Genomic DNA, 17,310 nt, shown 5'->3' with positions numbered 1-17,310 from the left:
CATTTTAACAGGACCCTTCCTAATTTTCTCAATCATGGGCCAAGTCTTCCAAGTTTCCCAGGTCCCTGGTAGATTAGCTTTGCCAGGCTGGCTAGGAACAGCAACTCTCCTATGGACCTTGTAAACTTGGCAGCTATGTTGGTCTTCTCAGAGCTGATGGTTTAAACCATTTACCATTAAGCAATCTTGTTTTGCTCTGACTGTTGTAAACCCTACAGAGTTTTAGACATTAGTAATACATTGTCTACATTGCTGAAAGCTGGGTATAGGTTACCTAGCTTCAAGTAAGCACTCCTTTTAGTTAAAGGACATTTGATAGGTTAGTAAGTTATAAATTGAAACGAAATGTAAGTAGGATGCACCCCCATTTCAAAACATTTTCCATAAGTATTACCTCAGTATATATTTTCCATTTCCAAGCAAAGTAGAGCCCAGGTCCCGGAATATAAAAAGGGTTTAATTGATATAGTATCTGACTTTCTGATTCTGCATTTTCATCCACAGCTTACTTTGATCCGTTTAATCAAATGCTAAAGACAAATTGATGAAGTAATCCTCAAGGATTTACCACATTTGGTATTCTGTTTAATAATATACATCTAGGCCATGCCTAGAAAGTGCCATGAACTGATTATATTGACCTCCTACTTGGGCATCGGAGAACATTTCTGTCGATTTTCTTTTTAATTATTTTTATAATCTACAATGATCCAATGTGAAAATGGTTTCCCAATATTATCTAGAAACTTAATAATTCTATAAAGCTCTGCCTGTTAGACCATGTTTTTAAAAAACAAAAAGAACTGATGGACAGAATGCTGATCAATGTCAAACATTCACCCCAGGACAGAGATCTGGGCCTAAATCCATTGTTTGTTTGCTCCCCATGCCATTTCAGTTTGAACCCAGCCATATGCAAATCGGTCTTGACCCTGTTCCCCATGGGAACAGTCCAACCCGAACTGCCAAGCCAAGTCCTCCCTGGACCGGAAACAAGGATCCAGGGACCCATTTGGGGGCATTACCCCTCATCAGCCAGACTAGCTTGACTCCAGTGGCATGGAGAGCACGGGACCCATGTCTGGGCACACCCATCCCCAATGCAAAAAGAACAGTTGAGGAACAAAATGCTGATCAATGTCAGATCTCTTGAATGGGGGTGAATGTTTGATTTGCTCTGCGTTCCGTCCATCATCTGTGTGTCTATTGTTTTATAAATAGGCAATATGTGGCTGCTTCTCAGTAATCTCAGAATATTCCCTTGTACTAAATATTGGATGACTATCCTTAAAGGAATACTAGTTAAACCTTTAATATTGGCTTTGGGTAACATGGTCCCCAGTCCATCTGATCCTGGCACTAAGGATCATTTAGCTTTGCTCAGCAGTTTCAGAGTCACTCCAATTTTACATCCGTGTCTGACTTTGTTTCCTTTAACAGAGGCAGCTTCTTAATTTGTAACATTTCTATGATCTACAGAAGCTACTTGTTTGTGTCTCCCTTTAAATACTCTAAATCTAATTGCATCATTGAACACTGGCCAATCGTCATTATTACTAATAGGTTTTCAGTTATTTAAATAGTTGTCATATTGCTCCACGAAGCCACTTGAGCTCAAAGTCTTTATATTATAAAGTAAGAAAAACATAGGTTTCTTAATCTCAGTTAAGGGCTGCTGTGCTAGACTGTGCTTTGAGCCTTCACAGAAAATAAGGACAAACTGAGAAGAATGAAATGACACAACAGTTCATCTCTGGTACAGGTACCACTGGAATCTACTTCCCAACCAGCACCAAAGCCAGGACGAATTGATGTGGAAAACGTTTTTGTGAATGACAGTTTCTAGACATGTTTGTTTCAAACCTTACACTGATTGCCAACCCAAGCAGAAGCCTTTTAATTTTTCATTCATTGTAGCTAGAGGAAGACTTCTCCTAAAAGCGATATTAGAATGCGGCATGGTAATCCATCAGTGGTGTTGAATTTAAATCTCCAACGTCGCAACTGGAGTTCTGTTCATTCTTCAGCTTCGAAGCTTAGAGGGCCGCATATTTAGTAGTATTTTAATTTAATAGGCGGGGATAGCTGAAGTGTGTAAGAAGGGAAATGGAGTTATCTTGATCATAGTTATTTGAAAAAAACTTTTCAAATAAATTATATTTGACTGACAAAGAGGGCAGGGGGAATCAGAAGGAGCTAACAAAAAGCCTCTGACTTTTTGACCAGAAGTTCATTTTAACGTGTAAACACAACCTAAAATGGGGCAAAAGTATGTTTGGGAAAAAGTACGTTTAGTGTGATTGTTTTACCTTAAAAAAACGAGTCACATTCGTAAATAAATTAGTCTCAGCTTGTAGCTGACACCTCGACTTACATTTTATAATAATAGAAAGCAAGGATACCAACTGGCCCTTGTCATGGCGGTGGCGATCGATCAGCTAGTCCCTCCTTCAGCAAGAGCACTAATCATGCTGAGCCTTTCAGTTTCACTTCTCCAGCTATAAATGTGGGCCTACAGCCAGACGTCCCACTGCCCCAACATACTTCTGCTGTTGGCCGAACATCCAGAACTAAACATCCAGCACAGATCTGGGGCCTTTTGTGAGCTGTCAGGATGCATTTGGGCTATGTCGAAAGTCTTGCTGTACATACTGCACCTCGCTCTCCTTGGTGCTCACAATTCATTCTCTCTCGTTGCCTTACAGATGGGGGTGAGCGTGGTGGATTCTTCTGTGGCTGGCCTTGGAGGCTGCCCGTATGCAGAAGGGGCATCTGGCAATGTTGCAACAGAAGATGTAGTGTACATGCTTCATGGGCTCGGAATCCACACTGTGAGTAAAACTCTTACCTCTTGAATCCTGTGGAAGGCACTCACCTGGTCCCACAGCACTGTCCCTCTAGATTACAGTTATATTAACTCTATCTGATTAATGTGTGGCTCATCTCTGAAACCTGGGGATTCCAGAAATAAAGGTGGTTTGAAAAAGACCCAGGGGCTTCAGAAATGGGATTCATCAGCAGCAGTAAAGACGAAACTGAGGTGCACTCACTAGTATTACCCAGTGTAATCTATGAATCAACCTGATAGTCTTAAGGGTGCTGCACTACTGTATTGTACTGGCTATACAATAAGAAAACAAGAGAAAGATGCAGATGGCAATCTGCATGTAGTACGCACTGTTCCTATGGAAACTGATTTCCAATATATCAACAATATAAATCACACAACACAACTTTAACTTAAATGCAATTAGCCAATTTTTTGTGGCAAATTTTATTCAATGATCATAAAACAATTCCATCATTGTTTACATTACATCCTATTTACATATATTGTACACAAAATGCAAATGTGTCATTCTCTTTTTCAGGGAAAAGCATATGTAACATCAAATATAGCAAAAAAAATGTGTCCATGATATTTCACAATTTTCATGTCATTGGAACATTAATACATTATCTCAACATTTCCAGAGCCCAATGCATTTCGGGAAATATTCTTCCCTTCATCAGGGGCAGTATCCTAAAACACAAAATGAGCAAACATCACAATTTTATCTAATCAAAAAGAAGAACAATAAGACACTCTATTTAGGTGAGTCCAAAACGTAATGTTCGAGGCATGTGGGCTGCTGAATTCATATCTGTGCATAGATCGCCGCCTAGTGTTGGGTCCGGATGATTGCACATTGTTGTTCTGGAAGAGTCTTCGAAGTATCACGAGATAGGTGGCTCCTCCCCTGGACTACAGTGCGCATGGGCATCGACTCCATCCCCAGATTGTTTTTTTCCGCCATTGGGTTCGGATGTGTTTCGGTTCCCTCTGTCGGGATCGATATTTGTTTAACTTACTTTGCTTGAGACCAAAAGGTCTTTAGGACTCGCGTCGGTATTGTCTATCGTTCGGGTTCGTTTGTTTCATCGACTCCAACCCAACTCTGCCCTTCCGCGTGCTTTCGGCGCGGACGGGCCTACACGACGCTCCAACCTACTTTCATCATGGAACGAAGTCCATTTAAGAGGTGCCCGGTGTGTGCCTCGAAGTACCCACATATCGACGTGCACCCAGTGTGCAATAAGTGCTTGTCGCCGGACCACGACGAGGCCAAGTGTATGGCCTGCTCCAAGTTCCGGTCGAAAAAGACACTCCAGCTCCGCCGAGCTGCAAGACTGCAGGCCCAGCGATCGGCACCCCCTCCGACGGACATCTTCGACACGGAGGATGTCGGCGACGACACTATCCAGGATATCACAGAATCTAACCCGGCGTCGGAGGTCGAGGAAGAGTACGACGCGGAAGACGAGGATTTCAAGGAAGTCGTCGAGGAGGTAGGGGACGACGACGGGGCCATTGCCACCGTAGAGGATAGCTCGGAAGAGGAGCCTCCTCACACTGACTCCGGGGCCAGCCACCATTCTAAGGCCCAGGCCGAGGGATCGCCTTCGGGCCTTACCCAAAGCCTTGATTCCCGTTCCACAGCTCCGCCTTCCGGCCCGGCCACGGACATTGATACGGCACCACTCACGGTACAGAAACCGAAAGTGAAACCATCGGTCTCGACGCCAGACGTATCGAAACCGAAAGCGCAAGTCGCACTGGTCGGGTCGAAGACTTCGGAGGCCTCGGCGCTGAAGAAATCCAAGATGGCCGTCGAGCTCAAGAGCCACGCCAAAATGGCCGACCCGAAGACTACGGTGTCGAAGCCGAAGGTAAAAACGGCCGACGCGGCTGCGTCGGCGCCGAAGTTGGTCGACGCACTTAAGAGTCACATCGATGCCAAGAAGGTCGACGACCATAAGAAGGCCACGAAGAAGCGGCAGGATGACCCCAAGTCTCTCACTGCCCCGCTTCCACTCGACAAGGCCAAGGGGGCAGCTGCGTCGGCTCCGAAGACTGCGTCATTGGTCGCCGTCCCAAAACCAGCTTCAGAAGACTCTCTCGAGCCGGTGCGTCCCTCCGCCTCGTTCACTAAAAAGGTCACAGAGTCCCTTCAGCGTATTAGGGAGGGGGCCGCAGCAGTCGAGCCGAAGGACACTGTGCCGCCCAAGCCTCTCCAAAATCCGGTGAAGACGCCAACGCCGATTCTGTTCACGTTGCCGCCAAAGACGGCGCCGAAGGTTTTCACAGCAAAACCTGGGGCCGGAGTGCCCTTGAAGTTATCTTCGACGCCGAAGGCATCGTTGGTGGTTCCGAGCCCGCGCCACCAACCGCTGGCAGAAGAAGAGCGTCGAGAAGTGATCATCGACGCCAACACAGGCAAGCTCTCTCTCCTTAAAAGGAAGATCACCCCTGAACCAGCATTGGAGCATTTCCAAATCCCACTTAAGAAAAAGATGGACTCTGCTGGTGCCTCTGCCCCTATGGAGCCTGCATCACCACAAGGCCATGAACTTTCACCCTCTCATTCTAATGTTGAGGAGGGTGATGGAAACGACGAGGATGAGTATTCCTATCCAGTCTACTCGGACCCAGAGGATGTGACTGAGCCTTGGTCTGCTGGTGGCGACCCTGGGGACCCGCATTCAGGGCAGGAGCCTCAGCTTTTTTCAGCAAAGACTTCCCCAACAGAGGACTCTGCAGCTTTCAATGCTCTAATTGAAAGGGCGGCAGCCAATCATGACGTCGATCTCCATGCTGACCCAGTAGACGTCGATTTTCTTTTTGACACCTTTTCAGTCGCTGAAAAAACTGTAAAAACTTTGCCAATGCTAAAAGGGGTGTTAAAACATGCGCCTGAAGTTTTCAAGGAGCCCACCCGAGCAAGAGTCATCAACCCACGTATCGACAAGAAGTATAAGGCAGCGCCCACTGATCCAACATACATCAAAGGACAGTTGCCTCTGGATTCCTTGGTTGTCTCCAATGCAGCAAAAGAGCCAACTCACAAACTACGGGTGATGCTCCTCCCCCAGACAAGGAATCAAAAGTATTTGAGGCTTCGGGGAAACGTGTTGCTGCGCAGGCAGCCAACATATGGCGCATATCCAACACACAGGCGCTACTTGCGCGTTACGACAGGGCACACTACGACACTCTAGAGACCCTTCTACAGCACTTACCAGATCAATATAAGGAAGCAGCAGAAATGTTGATACAGGAGGGGAAGCTTATCACCAATGCTTCAATTAAGTGCGCTCTGGATTTGGCTGACACCGCCGCAAGAGCTTTAAACACTAGCGTTCTACTGCGTAGACATGCATGGCTCAGAATATCCGGTTTCAAACCAGACATTCAAACTACCATCTTGAACCAAACTGTCAACCCAGACCACCTGTTTGGCCCAGAAGTTGATACCACCCTCGAGAAAATGAAGAAGGACACCGACACTGCGAAGTCTATGGGTGCCTTGCAGTCCCAGCGGTTTCGGGGTGGTTCCTTTCGTCGCTCAAATAATAGAGGCACCTCGAGGGGTCAACTGTCACAGTCGACACAATTCTATAAGAGTAACACCCAACCGTCCTATACCAACAAAGGTCGGGTGGATACCGTGGCAACAACGTCAAAGGCAGAGGACGTGGTAATAACAGCTCCAGGTCCTCCACCGCCAACAAACAGTGACGCCTTGTCACTGCCCCCCGACCACGCAACACCGGTCGGGGGGAGACTCCAGCAGTTCCTGCCCATGTGGAAGTCCATCACCACGGACAGGTGGGTCAGATCTCTTATCCAATATAGTTATTGTCTGGAGCTCACGTCCACTCCACCTAACATACCCCCAAAGAGCCGTCCTATGTCCGGCGAGCACTTGCACTTGTTGCAGCAGGAAGTCAACGTCATGCTGCAAAAAGGAGCAATAGAGCTCGTGCCCCCGCAGGAAAGAGGTACAGGAGTTTACTCCCTGTACTTTCTGATTCCATAAGAAGGACGGATCGCTCAGGCCCATCCTAAACCTCAGACCTCTCAACTTTTACATTCTGTCAGAACATTTCCATATGCTCACGCTGCAGCAGGTTCTCCCACTGCTTCGGCAAGGGGACTTCCTGGCAACTCTGGACCTCAAGGATGCGTACTTTCACATTCCACTGCATCCTTCACACAGAAAGTACCTCAGGTTCACCATTCAAAACCAACACTACCAGTTCAAGGTTTTGCCTTTTGGGGTCACCACAGCGCCCAGGGTCTTCACGAAGTGCCTAGCGACGGTGGTGGCGCATCTGAGACGTCAAAACATCCACGTCCCCTATCTGGACGACTGGCTCATTCAAGCGAAGTCGGCCCAGCAGTGCGCCGACCACGTGTCCCAAACCATTCACCTTCTGCACGATCTGGGGTTCTCACTGAATTATCCAAAATCACATCTCCAGCCCACCCACATACGGCAGTATCTGGGTGCGACCATAAACACTCTGGCGGCCACTGCGCAGCCGAATTCAGTGAGAGTCAACAGCATTCAGTCGCTGATCCAAAGATTCAGACCTCAACACTCGCTTCCAGCAAGAGTGTTCATGCAGTTGATAGGCATGATGGCCTCCTGCATCTCCATAGTCCCACACGCGAGACTACATATGCGTCCGCTTCAGGAGTGCTTAGCACGTCAGTGGACTCAGGCTCACGGGCAGTTACAAGACCTAGTGTTGGTGAGCGGTCGGGCATACAACTCTCTGCATTGGTGGAATCCACGAAACCTTTGCAAGGGCCGACCGTTTCAAGAGCCTGTGCCGCAGATCATCCTGACAACGGACGCTTCTCTCCAGGGATGGGGAGCGCATGTACTCCAATACACGGTGCAGGGACTATGGACACTACAGCAAAGGAAGATGCACATCAATGTACTACAACTGATGGCGATCTTCATGGCCTTAAAGGCATTCAAAGTACATCTGTGCAACAAGGTCGTGTTGATCCGTACGGACAACATGATGGCCATGTACTACATTCAGAAACAGGGGGGCACACACTCTCCGCAGTTGTCTCATCTGACTCCGAGCATGTGGAAGTGGGCCATTCAAAGGAACATTTTCCTCATGGCAGAACATCTCCCAGGCAAGGACAATCAGATGGCGGACCTGCTCAGCAGGCACAGCCACCAAATGCACGAGTGGGAGATACATCCATCAGTACTCCAACCGTACTTCCAAAGGTGGGGTCATCCAGAGATCGACCTGTTCGCCACAAGGGAGAACGCAAAATGCCAAAGCTTCGCCGCCAGGTTCCCACACCCGCAATCGCAGGGCAATGCGATATGGATGAACTGGTCAGGCAGATTTGCGTACGCTTTTCCCCAGCACCTCTGATACCGCTGGTGGCGCGCAAGCTCAGGCAGCACTCGATGACTCTCATCCTAGTTGCTCCAACGTGGGCTCGCCAACCATGGTACACCACGTTTCTGGAACTTTCCGTGGTACCGCATCAAAGGCTTCATCTCACACCCAGCCTTCTGACGCAGAGCCATGGCGACATTCAGCACCCAGATCCGCAACAGCTCAACCTGGCGATCTGGCTCCTGAAGTCCTAGAGTTTGGCTACCTTAACCTTCCTCCCAATTGCATGGACATCATTCGGGAGGCGAGAAAGCCCACTACTAGAGCATGTTACGCGGCAAAATGGAAACGGTTTGTCATCTATTGCGCAAACCACAACATTGATCCACTAGATGCTTCTATTCAGAACATCATCTGTTACCTGTTCCATCTATACAAGTGTAATCTGGCATATACTTCCATTCGCATTCACCTGTCTGCGCTGGCCGCATACCTCCAAAATAGACAGCACCTTTCACTTTTCAAAGTGCCTGCCATCAAGGCATGTCTGGAAGGCCTCAAAAGAGTCATTCCGCCACGGACTCCACCAGCTCCTGAATGGAACCTCAATGTGGTTCTTACAAGACTGATGGGTCCTCCCTTTGAGCCACTACATTCTTGCGAACTTCAGTTCTTAACATGGAAAGTGGCTTTCCTGGTAGCAATTACATCGCTACGGAGGGTTAGTGAGCTGCAGGCCCTCACAATCCAAGAGCCTTTCTTCCAAGTTCATTCAAACAGGGTAGTGCTCCGCACTAACCCTAAATTTCTACCCAAGGTTGTGTCTCAGTTCCACATCAACCAAACCATTGAGTTGCCGGTGTTCTTTCAAAATCCAGAGTCACTGGCGGAGCGGATGCTCCACACCCTTGACGTTAAACGGGCCCTAATGTATTACATTGATAGGACCAAGGATTTTAGAAAGACTACGCAGCTTTTTGTTGCCTTTGCGCCACATCACAAAGGTAACCCTATTTCCAAGGCTGGTATTGCTAGGTGGATCGTGAAATGTATTCAAATCTGCTATGTAAAGGCAAAACGCACTCTTACAATTCCACCAAGAGCCCACTCCACCAGAAAGTTGGGGGCCTCTATGGCTTTCCTTGGAAACATTCCCTTAGAGGTCATATGTAGAGCAGCCACATGGTCTACCGCACATACATTTACTAAGCATTACTGTGTAGACGTGCACTCCAAACAGCAGGCAGCTGTAGGGCAGGCTGTTCTCAAGACACTTTTCCAAACTGCTGCAGCTGGCACGGGCGGACGCCGCTAATGGAGGGACTGCTATGTATTCTATGCACAGATATGAATTCAGCAGCCCACATGCCTCGAACTGCAAATGCTACTTACCAGTATGCATCTGTTCTTGGCATGTAGGGCTGCTGACATTCATATCGCCCGCCCTCCTCCCCGGCGCCTGTAGCAGCTGCAGTGTTCACATATCATTTCATGGCATGGTCATCATTCACTGAGTTTCACTCCATCTTGGCCACAATGGCTAAAAACAATCTGGGGATGGAGTCGATGCCCATGCGCACTGTAGTCCAGGGGAGGAGCCACCTATCTCGTGATACTTCGAAGACTCTTCCAGGACAACAATGTGCAATCATCCGGACCCAACACTAGGTGGCGATCTATGCACAGATATGAATGTCAGCAGCCCTACATGCCAAGAACAGATGTATACTGGTAAGTAGCATTTGCAATCTCCCTGTGTCATAAGCTATGATGTACCCGTGATTGCAGGGCTATGAAGCATTTATGAAAAGTGGGAAAATTATCATGCACTCAAAGATATCGATCCAAAGGAAAATTATAAGCGGTTTTGCACACCTTCTCACTGGAGTGAAACTGTTGTGGTATATGACGCCCTTTAAAGTGGTGAACCAATACATGCTTTTGTTATTTGTGCGTAAATACCTGTATTCTGGCTTTAGGGAATATTCAAAAAACTTAGTAAAAATGCCACGTGTCACGAACGTATACTGCAAAGTAAATAATAGTTGCCCATTACTGAATATATAAAGACGACGGGAAAGCTACTGACTTCAGTAGTCTCCATTGGTGCAACGTTTTGTCATCACTAACCTTCAGTGATGGAATGAAGAAAATACCTCATCTATTCTGTGGTTAGGATCATAAATGCTCCTAGTTCTAGCGACAATTCGCCGTCTGTGGAAGATATATTATCTAGCATTACTCTTTTTAACTACCATTCAAACTGCAAAAGGTGGCACCAATGGAGACTACTGAAGTCAGTAGTTTTCCCGTCGTCTTTATATATTCAGTAATGGGCAACTATTATTTGCTTTGCAGTATACGTTCGTGACACGTGGCATTTTTACTACGTTTTTTTAATATTCCCTAAAGCCAGAATACAGGTATTTACACCCAAATAATAGATGCATGTATTGGTTCACCACTTTAAAGTGTGTCATATAACACGACAGTTTCACTCCAGTTAGAAGGTGTGCAAAACCGTGTATAATTTTCCTTTGGGTCCCTTCGATCGATATCTTTGAGTGCATGATAATTTTCCCACTTTTCATAAATGCTTTATAGCCCTGCAATCACGGGTACATCATAGCTTATGACACAGGGAGATATTATGTCTTGGACTCCCCTAAATAGAGTGTCTTATTGTTCTTCTTTTTGATTAGATAAAATTGTGATGTTTGCTCATTTTGTGTTTTAGGATACTGCCCCTGATGAAGGGAAGAATATTTCCCGAAATGCATTGGGCTCTGGAAATGTTGAGATAATGTATTAATGTTCCAGTGACATGAAAATTGTGAAATGTCATTGACACATTTTTTTGCTATATTTGATGTTACATATGCTTTTCCCTGAAAAAAGAGAATGACACATTTGCAGTTTGTGTACTATATATGTAAATAGGATGTAATGGGAACAATGATGGAATTGTTTTATGATCATTAAAGAAAATTTGCCACTACAAATTGGCTAATTGCATTTAAGTTAAAGTCGTGTTGTGTGATTTATATTGTTGATATATTGGAAATCAGTTTCCATAGGAACAGTACGCACTACATGCAGATTGCCATCTGCATCTTTCTCTTATTTATCAGCAGCACCCAGGCATCGCATACACAGATTGACATGCTCACACTAGCCTGGTCACACAACACTGCCAGTTTTGCTCAAAATATGTGGACTTTTTTGAGCCTGTTCATTGCAGTATCACACAGAGGCAATCCACAACACAGGCACACGTAAGGACATGCACTAACCACACTTAAACAAAGCAGTATTGGTGACACCATCTTTGTTTCCCTGCCATCTTGCTTTAGTGTAAACTAAAGATCCATCTTTCTCTAGTCTAACTTCTTGTGTTTGATTTTCTTCCGTGAAGGGTGTGGATCTGAAGAAAGTGCTGGAAGCTGGATCTTTCATCTGCCAATCGCTGAATAGAAAAAGTAGTTCTAAAGTGGCTCAGGCAACCAGCAAACTATGAAGAGTGACCAGTGTGCGTTGTATCCTGTGAGGCTCATCCTGTGATAACATACATTTGAAAGCCTCCATCAGACAGGTTTGGGTCCAAAGGCGGGGGCTCGGAGAAAAATATTCAGCCCTTAGAAGAGGAAGCTCTCACATTGACTGTCTCTTGTGGCCTGTCTTAGTCTGATCTGCTGCTGGACAGATCACAGACCCCATGGCTTCCTAAGGGGTATTAAATTCAAAAGTAAACAATATATTCCACATCAATGGCCCAAGCGATCTGAATTCAAGGGCACCGAGGTTCTGGTTGTACAGTCTGTGAATATCGCACATCTCGACTGGAGTGTGGCACCTTCGTGATTGAGAAGATATACGTGTAATTTCTTCCAGATTCTGCTGAATTATGATTTGTGAATTTACTAAAGTGAAATTAATCACTGTTACTGATGGAAAAAGACATGACATTTTATAATTGTTTCTGGTGAAAATATCTATTTTACTGGAGCCATTAAACAGTTTTAACTTTAAAGTTTACATTCGCCTGAAATACCTCCAAGATCTAAATGAAAGTGTTGAGTATATCTCTGAGAAAGCAGTCAGGGATGAGGTGTTTCTCAGATCTATGATGAACTGAGTTGTAGTCACTGGATAAGGCTTACTAGTAGGTTATGGAATACAAACAGAAACAATCCCCACTTTGCCCGTATTTCTTCTCTATAACATTTGCATTTACTTTTTCTATGGTCTAACAAAGCAATATTTCTTTTGTGCTTTGGTAAAAGACTTGTTATTGAAAACTTTTAAACATTAATTTATTTAAAAGATGTGTATTTCATCACAAGATCAATTGGAATTCAAAGCTATGGTAAAGGCCTAATTCCATACAGTTTTAAAATGTATTGCAATACATAACCTTCTCTGTTTTATTCAACAAGCTAAGGCAATGAACTTCCTGCCCCCTCACTACACTCATTCAACCATTCACACCTTCAGACTAGTACTCAACTACACTTTAAAAAAAAAGTGAACCCCGACTTATATCGCAATCCAAAGAGCTGTCTGAGCTTGTGTCTTTTAATCTTTTATTTTTGCACTTTTAGTTCAACTTAAATCCTAAAATTACCCTTACTACCCCGAACCTTAAAATTATCCTTACCACCTTTTGCCACTAACCACTCATAAACCCTAAAATTACCTTCATCACTCTTTCCCATTACACACCCCCAAACCGGCCGTCTTTTACCACCAGTGCCTATGGGTGAGTGAGTGTGTGAGTGATTGTATGGGTGAGTGAGTGGCTGTGTTGAGAGGCTGTATGGGTCAATAAGTGGGTGTGTGAGTGGCTGTATAGGTGAATTTGTGGTGTGTGAGTAGCTGAATGGCTATGCATGTGGCTCTGTGAGTGACTATGGGTGAATGAGTGGTTGTGTGAGTGGCTGTATGAGTGACTGAGTGAATGGGTATGTGAATGGCTCTATGGATGAGTGAGTGGTTGTGTGAGTACTTGTATGCGTCTGTGAATGAGTATATGGGTGTGTGAGTGGCTATATGAGAGGTTGTATAAGTCCCATTTGTGTCTTCCTCCCAGACAGTCATAAACACAGACAGGCCAGGGGTGGCTGCACCCATCGGCATCAATCTGCATTCCTATGGCCGGTCTGGGCAGAAAGGATGAAAGGGGGTTCACACTAGGATGTAACAAAAATGACCTAACACCACAGAATAGCTGGTGATCCCCGTAGATAATCTGTCAGCCAGGACTGTTTTGAAAGGATTAGCTGTGCACTTCAAAACCACTCTTGGAAGTTTCCCTCATATCAAAGGCCCATTTGAGAATAGGTACTGGGTCTCTGGCCCCATCAAATCAGACACATCTGGAGGATTGTGTTTCTGCTTGTTGCCCTGCTGTCTGCTGCTCTCTTACTCTGCTGGAAGGAGAGCTAGGCTCTGCCTTCCCTCCAAAGTGATCTCCAAGGGCTTGTTAGCTTGCCTCCTGTTTCTGAAGTCTCAGGGATACAAAAGACTTCCTGCAGTTCTACTGGTGCTACGGGACTCTGCCTTCTGTGAGCCCTACCTTTGCCTGAAGTGCCTACTCCCAAGTTATGGTCCTCAGAAGTGGGTTCTGCAGCAGAGTTTCTGCCAAATCCAACGCCAAGTAACATGAAACCCGGCAAAGCCTTGCCACACAGCTGACAAGCTCGACGGAACCAGCGCCTGATGATGCGAAGTGGGCCCAAGTGGTTCCCTGTAGCCGGCCCGTGCTCCATCGCTGTCAGCCTGAACTTTGGATTTGCACCAGTCCCTCGCGACCTAAAATAACCTTTTTAGCTCTACCGGCTTCAAATAGTTTTATTGTATTTATTTCTTCAACATTCAATAACTTGACTTGTTGGTGGAATTTGATAGTTTTAGACCTGTTTTACTCAGATAAATAACTCTATTTTTCAAAACCATTGTGGAGTCTTTATGTTGGAATATTTACTGTATTGTTATATAAGTTACTGCACAAATACTTTACACATTACCTTCTAAATTAATCCTGCCTGCTCTGTGCCACCATACCAGGGGGTGAGTACCGTATAATTTAGGATTGTGTTGTGACTTACCCTGACTAGGATTGTCGTCCCTACTTGTACAGGTTCCATACCTCTGCCAACTAAAACCCCGATTTCTAACATTGGTCATCATTTGTGAGGATAGGATTTGTGTTTGTGCAGTGCCATGCAATTGCAATGTGTACACTACCCTTCCACAGCTAAGACCATTGAATTTCCTTAATTTTTCCCTGATTTGCATTTTTGATCCATCCCCTACATCATGTCTCTGGCTGGTTTTGCAAGTGCTCAAGCTAGAAAGTTGCACCGTGGTTCATTTGAAAAGCTTCTGTGAGGAGATGGTGGTACCTTCTCTAAAAGCCAGCAAGAAGGTGGAGTTCCAAACGGTCCTGAGGGCCTGGGCAGAGTCCCGCTCCAAAGAGAATGATGCATTGGAGGAGCCTGAGACTGGCTCTTCTGAGGATCTACCTGCAGTAGAAGAGGGGGAATCCCCTGTATTTAAACCTCCTGGTAGAGCAGGAAGCAGTGTATCCTCCCATGGCCTATCCCCAGACGAGGTAAGGGACAGGAAGGAGGAGAGGGAATTCAAGTTGCAGATGGTGAAGTTAGAGGTGGAGGAGAAAAAGTCTGCGAGGGAAGACAAATAGGCTGAGATTGAAAGGGCCTTACCTGAGAAAAAACTTTTGTTGACTCATGAACCGAGTCTAAAGGAGCTGGAGATCAAGGCTAGACATGGTAGCAGCTCTCATCCAGTAGCTGATGGAGAGAATAAGGTTTGGATACCCAAGGACTTGGTGCCCAGCTATGTGGTGGGAAATGACATTGATAATTGATTTTCTGCTTATGGTGTTGTACTGAAGGTACACAGGGTACCTGAGGAGCACTGGGGGGTGGGACTGTGTAAACACATGCCTATATTGGGGAGGGACACCCATCTAACTTTAGAGATTGTGGACCAAACCAGGTACACTCCCAAGAAAACCCTCTTACTTGCCAAATTCGGGCTGACTACCAGAAGGTATTGCCAAAGGTTCAGGGACAGCTAGAAGCTCCTCAACCAGTCCTGGGTAGATTCTGTGGATTAATCCAGCAAGGCACTGAATGGCTGGGTGAGGGGCAGCAAAGTTATTGATTTTGTCGGGTTGTACAATTTGATCATGAGAGAGCACGTGCTCAGTATTTGCTTTACAGAGTTGTGCCAGCACCTAGCTGCCAGTAAGCTGACTAATCCCAGGAAGGTTGCTGAGGAGGCAGACCTCTGGGATAGCACTAGAGTGTCCAAAAAGGTATTTTGGGGTATGGGGGAGACACCAACAACGGTGGTCATTGAACCCAACAGAAGAAAGAGGGGGGAGTCAAGCCTAAAAATAAAGAGTTCTCAAAATGCCCCCAAAATAATCCCCAGGAGGATAGTGAAATGGCCAAAGAGGGCACTGCCCCCTAACCAATTGGGGGCGGGTAAGACACCAGGAATGGTGAGTGTAGCACCCTGGTATAAGTTAGTCCCAGTCACTTTTGGGGAACAGACAGATGACACTTGCTTTCCTAGGGGTTAGAGAAATCGTTCCTAGAGGCCAAGTGGCGTCCGATACTTCAAAGTACAACACAGGAGCCAGCATGACCACTGTCAAGTGTCATCTGGTGTCAGAACAGGTCCTTCCAAACACATTCCACCAAGTCACACTAGCTGACAATCATGAGAGCCATCTACAATGGCTCTGGTTCCCTTTGAGTGGGAGTCTCAGGTTCTCTGAAAGTAGCGGTCAGTCCTGCCGTGTCTGTAGTCTATTAGGCAATACCCTAGAGCATACTACCTAGAGGAAGGTAGTGCTCAGGTGTCACTTGGAAATGATGGGATTGCCTCAATGAGTCTGCGCAACCACACAAGCCATGGCTGCCTGAGAAGGGAGCCAAGGTAGTCTTGAGCTTTAAACAATGGCCCAAGTAGCTACCAAGGAGAGTAGCAAGGAGTGTAGGAAACCGGTTCACGATATTCCCGCAGTGGAGGTTGACCGGTTCCCTGAAGAGGAGGCCCGAGCCAACTGGGTAAGACAATGCCAACCTAGGTGAACTACCTGAGCTTGCCAGTTGGCAGGTTATGGGTGGGAATCCGGGAAGAAATCAGCTAAGCACAGAAAGTGTGTCCCACTCTTGAGGGTCTGAGGTGGCAAGCCTCAGCCCATGCCGCAGGGCAAGCCTCTGGGAGTACCACTCCCAGAGGGGCAGGGTAGGAAGGACTCCCCCTCCCTCCTGTTCATCTTAAGGGTACGGACCCTAGTTTGAAGGGCCAGTCTCAGGATACCCCACTTCAACTGGAGGGAGGTAGAGTGGAACTAGGATGTAAAACCCCTGGGGCTACTGCCCCCTCACCCCACTCTGAGATGCCTCAGAGGTTAGGGAAACCACAGGAGCCCATAGGTAACTTCATCCCAGCTCAAAGGTTGGAAGAGAAGCTTACCCAATGGCCCGCTTAGGGCCTCCACTTAGCAGTGGACGACCTGGCACCTGGCTCTTGACACTGACAGCTGTCAGTGGCCACCGGTGGTTAATTTCCTGGTGGACAGAGATTTCCCTGAGTTAAGGACAAAGGTCCAACCCCAGGAGTGGAATGGGCTAAGCCACTTGTTTGCCCATGGTGGTCTTGTCTGTCTACTGGGATGCTTCTGTGAGCAAATTAAAGTTAGATGCTTCACAGATGGGGTATGCAGGTAAAGAAAATGATTTCCCATTGGTACGTTCAGTGGTCTCGGAGAGTGTAGACCGAGGGGTCCAGCTGAATTCAGAGAGGTGTAGAACTGACAAATACCCCTGTAGTAGTGGGCCATTGTCCATGTTTTATCGCCCTAAGAAGGGAAGTCCATCAAGGTATTGATTAGTCTACCCCCGTGTTATGCTGGAAGGGGTGTCTTGTTGGAAAATGGCCCTCTCTGAAGTGTCACTCCAAACCCTATGCCTTCTTCCTGCTCTTTTTATGACCTCATTGTTGCTGGCTTTAGAACTCTGCGCACTCTCCCTAAAACATGACCTTCACCGCTCTCTAGACAAAGGCGAG

The 17,310-nt window shown here is 46.4% G+C and overlaps 1 protein-coding gene across 1 annotated transcript in view; it reads left to right on the top strand.

The window, feature by feature from the left end:
• The window catches only part of HMGCL (3-hydroxy-3-methylglutaryl-CoA lyase), a 197,469-nt gene extending 185,237 nt beyond the window's left edge, over nt 1-12,232 (top strand). The window contains exons 8-9 of the mRNA XM_086955802.1: nt 2,706-2,831; nt 11,618-12,232. Coding sequence (XP_086811928.1) covers nt 2,706-2,831; nt 11,618-11,719 — 228 coding nt within the window. The 3' untranslated portion in view covers nt 11,720-12,232. The remainder of the gene's footprint in view (nt 1-2,705; nt 2,832-11,617) is intronic.
• The last annotated feature ends 5,078 nt before the right edge of the window (nt 12,233-17,310 follow it).

Source organism: Lissotriton vulgaris, chromosome 2_1 (genome assembly GCF_964263255.1).
Source record: "Lissotriton vulgaris chromosome 2_1, aLisVul1.2, whole genome shotgun sequence".
Taxonomy (NCBI): domain Eukaryota; kingdom Metazoa; phylum Chordata; class Amphibia; order Caudata; family Salamandridae; genus Lissotriton; species Lissotriton vulgaris.
The sequence above is the reverse complement of the archived record's forward strand: the minus strand, read 5'-3'. Positions and strand labels throughout refer to the sequence as shown.